At 46.9% G+C, this 11151-nt stretch overlaps 1 protein-coding gene across 1 annotated transcript; it reads left to right on the forward strand.

The window, feature by feature from the left end:
• The first annotated feature begins 1790 nt into the window (after positions 1-1790).
• Positions 1791-5640, forward strand: SEC11C (SEC11 homolog C, signal peptidase complex subunit). Its single transcript, XM_062629356.1, is given in 6 exon segments — positions 1791-2066; positions 2487-2596; positions 3057-3206; positions 4519-4638; positions 5003-5060; positions 5455-5640. Coding segments are annotated over 6 exon segments (768 nt in total). The 3' UTR covers positions 5509-5640.
• The last annotated feature ends 5511 nt before the right edge of the window (positions 5641-11151 follow it).

The following is an 11151-nucleotide window of genomic DNA, read 5'->3' on the forward strand; positions in this document are numbered from 1 at the left end:
TTTGGCTGTGGTACACGGTATTGTGGAACAAAAGCTGTTTTGTTGTGTTTTTTTTCTTATATTAAGGCCTATATGATATTCTACACTAAAATAATGAATTATTTTAACAGCTAAAGTGAAATGTACATCTATAACCACAAGAAATAACATAAAGATGGCATTCCACATTCCAGTGGCAAAGCCATTTTAACCAAGCTTTTGATTGTCAGGCTGGTTAGAACTGCCTATGAGTTGCAGGTCTGAACTCAGTTCTGCTGCACCTTGGTATGAGTCAGTGGTGTATTCAACGAGATGTTGAGGTTTACTCTGGTGCAAGTGAGAATTTGGCCTCTTTTGCTCCAAAGGCACAATTTTCTGGGCAATCGGCTGCTGTTGGAGGAGCAAATGAACAAACGAAGACCTGAGTGACTCTTGTAGCAACAAGTCTCACGTTTGTGTTACGGGCAGGAGGTAACCAACAGCTAAACTGAACTGTGACCTCTATCATTCCTTTTCTCTGTCTTACACGGACACATCTGCAAACTCTGCTGGACTCATATGTCATAGATGTGCATGACAACCAACACATGGCTCCAGATCCTGTGGTTGTCACCCACAGGATGTGATGTGAAAGGCTCCCTCACACTGAATGTGCTTCCTGGTCACCACTTTTAATCTTTAAAGGAGAAACCCTCTGTTTAAAGACCAAAACCGTGTCCAAGCACCCTGGATGAAAAAGCTGCTCCAGGGGAACAGCAGAAAAGCTGTCACTGGACAAGCACCTACCAAACATTCCCGTGGCAGATCCCACTCCTGAAGAACAGGCAACTTTGTTCCAGAGCTTTTTCATCCCAATCTTCATTACACAAAGAGAATTCAGCCACCTCCGAGTTTGCTCTGATGCATTTTCCTTCCGGCTTAGTAACTGCTTGTGAATCCTACATCTGCTCCAACGGGGATAATGGCAAATTGTGTCACGTACTTTGACCACCAGCAGGAAGAGTCTGGCTCTTTATTTATTCAGGTATTGATATACATTCTCTCCAGGATGAGCAGCCCCAGCTCTCAGGCTCTCCTGCGCCCTAAGGCCAGTTCTAGCACTGTTGGGCACTCTTTCCCGGCTGTTTGCTAACAGAAAGCCTGGAGCAAACACTTTTCCACCCTCCTTCAGGCAAACTTTTTGGTCCCATTTATCTCAGTCGCATTTCCCGTGCTCTTTGCTCTCCCTTGGTCGTACCCACTCTTCGGGAACTCCTTCTGGACTCGGTGAAAACCCAGCCCAGTTCATCTCATTCCCAGGAGATCCACAGCCCTGGGCCGTGACCTGTCCCTGTTTCGCTGCAGGTCGGTTCAGACTTTCACGGCTATTCAAACGAAGAGCTGGAAGAGGCCTCCGGAGCTCCTGTGCTCCGCCCTTCTGCACGGCAAGGAAAGGAGCTGCTCCGCCCGCGGGCTCCCTGAGGCACGGCCCGCGCCGCCATCGCAGCCCTCACAGCGCTGCCCCTCAGCACCGCGCCCCCTACCGACCCACCGCTCCTGCCCCTCCGCCTCCCGCGCTGCCTCGGCTGGCCAATGAGCTGCGCGAACGTCGCAACGGCCCCAGAGAGAGGTGGCCGGCAGCCGCCTGACCCAAATGAAGGGCGAGGGAGGCCGGCGCCGCCGTTGTGTCGCTTCCCGCCCGAGCCTGGCTCATTCCGCCCTGCCGGGGGTTTCTCAGCTCCCACCGGGAGCCCCCTCCAACGGCAAACTGGTCAGGCACCCCTGCGGGCAGGGACGAAGGGCTTTGTCCTGAGGACCCTTCGCTGCGGTGCATGCTGGGAATTGTAGTTCAAGTGCCGTGAAGGCCCAGCGAGGGAGAGCGGGGCGGGGCCAGGAGGAGGACTACAACTCCCGGGGCGCACGGGGCTCGCTTTCTTCCGTTCCGGCGGTGGCTGCGGCCGGTGGTGCGCGTTGGCCTCGGGACCCAGGCTTCTTCCGCCGCGCTCCGCCCTAAGGAGCCGCCCGGGAGGACGCCGGCGGCGGGCGGCCCGGCCCGGGGCTCCGCCATGGATCTCTTCGGGGACCTGCGGCGCATGAACAAGCGGCAGGTAGCGGCCGGGGCGGGAGGTGGGGGCCGCTCGGAGGTTCTGGAGCTTCGGGGCCGGCCGGGGCTGCCGGAGGGTGTCCGGAGGAGCTGCGGCTGCCCCATCGCCGGCAGTGTTCGAGGCCTGTGTGCGAGAAGCCTTTGTTAGCGAGCTCGCTGGCTCCTAGCAGGAGCGCATGGGCGCATCGCCCAGGCAGAGCAAGGCAGGATTGAAGCACACGCTGGGTTCGTGCTGCAGTGTGGTGTGCACGGTTGCGTTGGCGCTCCAGCCATCTGTTCCACCAGCTTCTGTGGGAATGTGATTTTAGCATGGAAGTCCACAGGCCTGCCGTGTGGGTCAGCGGTGCATATGGGTTGAAGTCCTGCGTTAAGCTTTTAACTACAGCACAGTAACTTTGTGAAACGATTGTCTTGTTTCATACAGCTGTATTACCAGGTCTTAAACTTTGCTATGATTGTGTCTTCTGCCCTTATGATATGGAAAGGGCTGATCGTGGTTACTGGAAGTGAGAGCCCCATTGTCGTGGTGCTCAGGTAAGTGAATGTAAAGACTTGTTTTGTTCAAGTCCAAATGTGAATTTTGTCCTGTGTCTCCTCCCCTTCCCCTTGGATAGATTTGGAGTTTGAAGGCTCACCTATTTAAAGAAGCTCTCAAACGCTTCCTTTTTCTTAACTCTGGTTTCGTAAGAGTTAGGCTGCTTTTGTAATTGCAGTCTAGTTTTCACTGCAGTTTGTAGCAGCAGTGGATATGTGACACCTTTGAAAATCCAGGTTATCTCATTGCTTCCCTGGGGCAGTAAGGAAGCCTTCTATAGGCTGGCTCAGCTTGGGGCTTGCTGAGGCTTGGGTTGTGCTAAATGTCTGTGCAGTGTTACTGAATGGGTGTAGCAACACACTTCAGTTAAAATTGTGAGTTTATTTGTAAGAATGAACTTTGTTTTCATGGTGGTTCTTCCATAATGCTTATAAAGTCTCTCTCTCTTTCTGCTTGTAGTGGGAGCATGGAACCAGCTTTCCACAGGGGAGACCTGCTCTTCTTGACAAATTTCCACGATGACCCAATCAGAGCTGGTGAAATAGTTGTTTTTAAAGTTGAAGGCAGAGACATTCCAATAGTTCACAGAGTAATCAAAGTACATGAAAAGTAATGCAACTTGGCGTTTTCCTTGTTTCTAAATGTGCTCTCCTTCACCACGGCTTTTGCTCGTGTTCTGACTTGTTGGTATTTGATGACAAAAGGCAGTGAGGCCATGCTGGAACAGAAGTCATCTCTAGGGTGTGATCCACTTTTGTCCCCAGTCCTGTGGCACGCTTCTTGAGACCCTGAGTTCTGTTCCTCATCAGAGGTTTGAAGCAGGTAAACCTGTGCCAAAGAGGAGTCCAGTAACACGAGCTGTACCCATTGGTTTTGCCAGCAGTAGCAGTATGGGAGCAGAGTCTGCTTCTAATTCTGCACAGTGAAGGGTGCAAACATCCTTGCCCCTCAGGAAGTGCTGGCCATGAACTGAAGGTGTTGAGAAGTATCTTTTGAGAAGTATCTGTTCTTCAGTGCTTTTTGTAACAGATCTGTACATCCAAGAGCTGCCTTTTTTTAATACCTAATTTGTCTTTGTGAAAACTCCTTGTTTCTTGATATCACTCCTTGCAATTAGCAGCTTCTTGAGCAAAATTAATAACTTAATGATTTTATTTAAACGGGAGCATTGAACCAAAGTCTTGCATGCATCACCTGCATGTCTGCCTGATGCTTCAGCGAGTGACTAGAACTGTATTAGTGTTAGTGACAAAATACTGATTTTGATGTAGCTTTGCAGCTGCTTTAGAGGGTCTCCAGTATCTGTTTCCATCAAGGGAAGGACAAAGCTTTCTTTTGCCATAAGTGTAATTACTGAGAATTAAACAAGTGTCTAGAACTTGGAAGCAAATTGCACTGTGTTGTTATACCACTTTCTTCCCGAGGGAAGACTTCCAGGATCTCCCTCAAATGAAACTTGTGAGTTAAGTTAATTCTCCAAGGTGTGATGACTTCAGGGGATTTTGCTCCACAATTTGTGCAATGAGATTAAAATAGACAAGGCCTCTTAGTAGAGACCATTCAGCATTTCAGAGTTAACTTTCTGATCTGTTGAAAATGCAGAGGGCTGGGGTTGTTTCTCTCCGATAGGCACATACAGCTTTTGCTCTGGAGGGACAATATCCCTTTCACGTCCATTGTGTCATTGCCTATATTAAATGACAATCTAGGAATGTTTTTAAAACGCATTTCTTGTTAAAATCTATTAATTCTGTCAGTAAGGTCTGTAATGTTAATGATTTAATGGTGTTAAATAAGCAGGGCTGGAAGGGAAAAGTGCTACAAGATTAGATAACACTGTTTATCTGTGTTGTGCTTTGTAGATGTTAATTGAGGCTTTTATATTAAGTGGTATTTAGTTTATCACCTCTTTGCCTTCTAGAGGAAATGGGAACATCAAATTTCTGACTAAAGGTGATAATAATGAAGTCGATGACAGAGGCTTGTACAAAGAAGGTCAGAACTGGTTAGAGAAAAAAGACGTTGTTGGAAGAGCAAGAGGGTAAGTAATGAAAACGTTCCTGATGGCTTAATAGAAAGAAAATGTGGAACTTAAATCACTTCCACTGTTGGTACAAAGTGGGTTTGGTATGGGGGGCTTTGAATTTCTTAAAGAAAATGGGAAGTAAAGTACTTTACATGGAAAAGTTGCCTCTGGTTCCTCTCACCAGTGTGGATCTCCAAGATACATCTTGCATAACTTGATTAATTTTTTTATCTAAGGGGGGAAAAACAATTGTTTCCCATTCAGCCATCCATTAGTGGCAGGATGAGTGATTGTTTTACACCAACACTGAGTAACACTGAGAAGTTTCCATGTAATATTTTAGGGTTCATCTTACATTCAGCTGCTTTGTGAATTACAGGTTTTTGCCTTACGTTGGGATGGTGACTATAATAATGAATGACTATCCGAAATTTAAGGTATGTATGCAGACATTTCGGATACTTTAAAATAGCAAGTGAAGATAGTAAGAATGTTGCCTATAAAAACAGGTTAATAAATGTGGTTCTGTGTTTTGGTACCTAATGTAAAACGAGCTGAGTGCTCTTGCTTGTTTTAGCCTGTCTGTTACACAGTGGGACTTAGTATTTGGACTAACCTGAAAACTTTTAGCTTGTAGGAATTCCAGAAGTGTTTGCAGTTGTGATGGCTGTTTGTAATGAATATGGTCCCATTGAAATAGTCCTGTAAACCTGTAGGAACCCAACTCCATAATGGTGTACTGACCTCGATGGTGTAGTGTTGGACAGGGCATGCTTGGAACACTTTGTAAGAAAAATGATAACCACCTTTATTCCCTCTTTTCTCTTGCAGTACGCTCTGCTGGCTGTAATGGGAGCATATGTACTGCTGAAACGTGAATCCTGAACCAAAGGTCACTTTGTTCTTGCAAAAGTCCAGAGTTAGATATACAGGAGGGAAAAAACCTAATATATTTCAGATCATTTCTGTATACAAAACTGCAAGCTTCTGTCTTGTCTGAATAAACTGATGAGAAAAGCTGTTGTCTGATGGTTAATTATGTAATGGCATGTTTACTACCTTACATAAATGCTGCTTTCAGTTAGGCTTTTGCCTGCCATGTGCTAAAGCAGCTTGTGTCACTCCTTGGGATGCTGCTGGTTTCGATGAAGTGGTGCTGTGCCTGAACCCACCTTCTCCCTCCTGTTAAGTATTTTTGTTTCCTGATTGCTTTCAATCCCTCTTTTCATGACCATACACAGTGTTTTGATCAGTGCTTGCAAGGACACAGCATAGGGGTTAGGATGGGAAGTGGGTTGAGGGAGTTTAGTCGGACTGATGCCTGAAGAAAGCTGTCCAGGTAGGGCTGACAACAATAAACAACAAGGGGTATTTTTGATTAAGAACTGAGTGTAGAAACTTGGGGCTTTTCCCCTGGATTTGAAACATGTTCCTTAGTGCTATAGGGACACATAACCTGATGGCCTGATTTTGAGAGGCCTGATTTGTAGGGACTCTGTAGCTGTAACCATACTGCCTTTGTGTTCCCAGCTATAAACCAAACCTAACAACAAGATGTTATGGGGCTTTGTTAACACCAGTAAATTGCTGGGTGAATAGCAGAGTAGTTCACTTCAGTAATATTACCAATATGGGTATGACATAACTCATATTCCAGTGTTGAGGCTGTATTGTGCTCTTCTATCATCTGATACCTGAATAGTGTTAAACATAAAGTGGCTTTTTCATTTAAAAACTTGCCTGATCAGTGTTTTATATGAAATTCTGGCTTTTTCTCTCATTTCTCTTCAAATGTCAGTGGTTTACCCTCAACAAAACAGAACTTGTTTTCCTTGCTTTGTTTTTGTAGCCTTGATAAGGAACAGCATGAGGCTTCTTCCAGTGGCGTGTTGTTTCTTCTGTAATCCCTTAGCTCTACAAAACTATATCCTATTATACAATAATGGCACCTCTTCTGTTGTAAAGCTACTGCTGAAGGCAGACAACTGCTGCATTTTTCCAAGTACTCCTTTTGTGTCCTAGTAAGCAATTTTCATGACAAACTGTATTATAAAATGACTTATTTTGTGTCAAATTGTGTGGAAATAAAATTGGCTGTAATAAATGGCATGTCAGAATAATTTAGGTATCTGTAGTGCAGCCTTCCTGGAAGTGCACCATCACAACTCAGAAAATTGAGTTTAGTTTTGGAGATGGTGTATGTGTAGTAGGGGACATTGATGTTGTTTCTTTCCCTCCTCCTCCTGTATTGCTGAAATCAGAATCCACCTCCTCAGTGCAATCACAGCCAGCTCTGGCTCTGGGAGGGGGGTTTCTGGTAGAACCCCCGTGACAGATTTGACACATTATTGTGGGAGTTTATTATTCTGTTGAGGAAATATGGGTTAGTAAAAAGACAAGGAAAACACCTAAGCATGTGGGTTCATGCTCAGAAAAGCAGGTTGTATTTCTCAGGTGTGATATCCCCTGTCTTTAACTTCCTGCACATGTGGTTGTCAGTGTGGCTGTATCTGCTGCTCTTCATGTTCCATAATGCTGGATGTCAGTGCAGGCCTGCTTTGTATGGGTTTGGCTGCTTGCCCAGAGATCTGCTAGTGCATCTGCCAAAGCAACTTTGGTCAGCACATATACACTCACTTGGTTAACCGTATAGGTAATTTACCCATCTACAAGGGAAGGCTGTAAAGAAGATGGAGCTCGGCTTTTCTCAGCGGTGCCCAGTGATAAGGCAAGAAAGAATTCCATTTGAACGTTAGAACCAGTAACTTTTACTGAACTAGGCTAAAACCATGGTGAAACCACTAAAAACAAGAGTGAAAGCACTAAAAGATGGTACCTTTCCATGCAGAAATACATTAGCTTGCTAGCTGGTGGCTGCTTTGTCCAGCCAGTTTGGTTGGCTGCCTGTGGAGATCACTCACAACATCTGGATCGGGTTGTTCTCGATTCTGCTCTTGACTTTTCATTCCTGTCATGGAGCAGCTTCAAGCCCCCACTTCCATTTCTGATGATCTAGGGAGATAGTGCTGCTTATTAATTTCTGTAGAGGAGAAGTCAGAGAGGAAAGGAGTGCCAAAAGCTTTGCCCAGAACCTGAATCTCTGGTATAAACCCTTTCCTTCTGCCAGGTAACATACAGAATGTTTTAGTTCTTGGGCTGATAAGCAATGATAAATGAGCTTCAGTGGGCAAGTGCGTAGCAGGAGAATACTTTCTGCTGTAAATTGCACTCTGATGCTAGAATGATTTAATGTCTGCTAAATGTTAAATTGTGTTTGCAACAGAGAGACTGCAGTTGCTGTTTGATAACGATTTGTAATTGCATATCACCAGCTCTCTCTGCTCGTCCCGCTAAGGCGATTTTAAGGGGATGTTGTGTGTTTTTATAAGGCGATTTAACATGTTACAGCCAAACTTACCCACATTAAATTCAGGTATATTGCTGCTCCTTGAGCTTCAAGCAGAGTGTTACATTCTCTCCCCAGAAAGGAGGGACAGACTGCGCTTGTGCCTGTGGTTTGGCAGGTTATAGATGGTGCTGACTGACAAAAAGTGGGTTAAGATCCTTTGTATTGGATGCTTTCCTTTTTCTATAAATACAACTACTGCAGTTGCCTGCTCTGCTTCCAGGCTGCAGCTTCCCTTTGAAGCCAGAGCACATCAAGGATCTAATAAGCAGACCTGCTGACTTCCTAAGTGGAGGCAGTGCTGCAGTGATCCTTGAAGCTGTGGTAGCTGGTTCACCTCAGCCTACACGCTGCTTTAGACATCAGTACCCCTGGGGAGCGCGGCTGGCTTGGCTACTGGTGTGAAATACTGTGCAGTGTGTCCCTGGAGAAAAGGAGGGAGCATTTGAAAGCACTTCTCAGCACTTTGGTGTTTGGTGTTAGGCTGGGGGCGCAGGGCAGCCCTGCCCCTGCTTGCTGTGCCCCTCTGCTCCTCACTGCCCTTCTGGAAGGGCAGCGCTGGAGGTGGCCGAGTCCTGCTGCCACATACTCAGGCTGAACTGTTGCCTGTGTTGGTAGAGGGAAAGTGAGTATGTGGAGTAACTGGAGGGAGAGCTCCAGTTTAAGCCTTGTTCAGCAACTCGTTTCTCTCACTGTTTAATCAAGATAGTAAGCAACGGTGATGAAAAGGACGTTTTCCTCTGTGTACATGGATTTTACCAATGTTTCTTTGAACATCTTAAGGGCTAAAAGCAAACAAAGCATAAGCCACCCACATGGCAAAAACTCAATATGCTTCTCTGCTCCGCAGCTTGACTTAAATAAGTATATTCCATCTCTTCTGTCATCATTTATGCTCCAGTACCCTGCTTTTGTATAGAGAACTAACTGCTTCTCTATCATCTGCGTGAATACACTATCAGCACAGACTATATATACACACACATGTGCTATAGGTAGTCGGTGTCTACATGTAGGTGCGTGGAGGTCTGACGTGGACATGGCCATCGCCTGGATTTTGAATCTGTTTGCACGTGTTTGTCCTCTGCTGTGGACAAAGCTTTGTTCCTTCTGCAACCACATTAGGACGTCAGTGCCCGGTGCTGATGAGCACTTTTGCTAGAAATAAAACTAAAGGTATATGTGGACAATCCGAGTGCAAGAAGGGCTGGGAGTGGAGCACCCTGGCTCTGTTTGCCTGATGCACAGTGTGGCTCTGCCCTGGGGATGTCTGAAGCCTTTGGCTTACCTTCCAGCCAGCACAGGGCTCCAGCAGTTGCGGGCAGCCCAGCGCTGGGCGCTGGACTGTGGCCTCTCCTTGCTCCCAAGGGACAGTGCCCCTTCTGCCAGCTGCTGGATGGCTGCTGCTTCCCGTTTTGCTTCTTGCGATGGGAGTCTAGGGTCCCTTGAGAGCCCTTTGGTTTGCTGATGCCTGTCCTTCCTTCGTCGCCCGCATTGTCCTGCTGTTTTGTCTTTGCTTCCCCCCTGGATTTGTGTCACACAGGTTCCTCAGCTGTTTTCTCCAACACAATCCAGTATTTATAAACCCAGCAGCTATATGTGGAAGGAAGTTGTCATTTGGGAAATAAACCTGGTAGTTTCAGATTCCTTCAGTGCTTATTTTCCATGGATTTAGTTGCAACCCAACAAATTGCAGATGAGTCACCTGCCACTGGCTGCACTGTCCCAGCCCCAGCTCGTGTGGAAGTCCTGCTGGAACAGCTCAGGCTGTCCAGGGAAGAAGAGCCCTGACCCTTCACCATGAGCCCTGCGCTTAACCTGCACCCTGAGCCCGTCCTGAGAGGTGCTTCCCCTGACGAGCACCAAGCAACAAGCTGCCTGAGCCGGGCACTTCCGAAACACAGCACAAACGTCGGCTGTGCCCCGTCAACCACGTCTCCTGTTTCCTACTGCTCAGCCCCTGTAAGGCGGGGAGCTCTTGATGGAAAAATGTCTTCAGTTCCTCAGGGAGCTGCTGCTGCGGCCAGCTCTGGGGCTGTCTGCAGGCGCCTGCCCTCCCTGCAGGTGGGAAGTGCTGCAGATGAAGTCTATTCAGCACCTCCAACATTTACCAAGTATTCCTGGGTGATTGTGCCCTATTATTGCATTGCTGATACGCTCCAACCATTGTTTGCTCTGTACATCCATTACAGCTGCCTCCGACGGCAGGATCCCTACAAAGGGAGTGATGAAAGGCGCACCATTCTTCTGTTAGCTAGCCCTTTCTCTTGCCGGGACCCTGCCTTGCTGATAGAACGCTCAGAGCTGTCTAAAATGTAAAGGAAGCAAATTAAAGAGTGTCGCTGTGGTAATAGCATTTAAAACCCGTTCGTGTTTCCTGCTGCGGAGCACAACGAGAGTTCACTTTGCCGTAGGATACATGAAAGGTAGAAAGGTATTTTAAAATGGAGAGTGCTGCTTCTGGGTGCTCCAACACAGATCGATGTGATCAGATTTCCTCTTTAACAAGGCTTGTCTCAACTGAGTCACAGTTCCTAACGTACGTTTATGGTATCTGGCTCTTCTTTCTGTTGGTGGTGGGGGGGTCCACTGTATTATTTCTGTATGTTATCAGATGAGTATTATTCTGAAGGGTTAATAAATATAATTATTTAAATAAACCCCTATTACCTTTTTTATCCTTATGAACAAGTAAAGAAAGAAATTATAATGATGCACAAATGTATTCCAAGAGCGAGCTGGATCTTCAGCTGGGCTGAGGAAGGTGGTGAGGCCAAGGAGGAAGGGTGCTTATTTGGGAGCATCCCTGCTGTCCTTGCCCAGCACCCAAATAACCTGATGAGCACAGACCAAGGCGCTCATCAACCTACACATGGTCCAAACCTTGACAGCCTCTTCTGTGCCCACCTTTGCACCCATCTCCCTGGGTGCCGGTGGGATCCCTCAGCCCAGCACATCCTCAGCATTCTGGACCGCTTCCTGGATTTCCAGTTTCTGGCAAAGAGCAATGAGGATGTCCCACGGGTGGCAATTTTGTGCTGGATCACAGTCACTCAGCACAGAGCACGTGCTGTCTGTAGCTGCACTGCAGGCTGCTAGAGGAATGCCACTGAGGCATCAGA

This window comes from Pezoporus occidentalis, unplaced genomic scaffold (assembly GCF_034315485.1).
Source record: "Pezoporus occidentalis ecotype Australia unplaced genomic scaffold, CSIRO_AGI_Poc_V1 ctg330, whole genome shotgun sequence".
Taxonomy (NCBI): domain Eukaryota; kingdom Metazoa; phylum Chordata; class Aves; order Psittaciformes; family Psittacidae; genus Pezoporus; species Pezoporus occidentalis.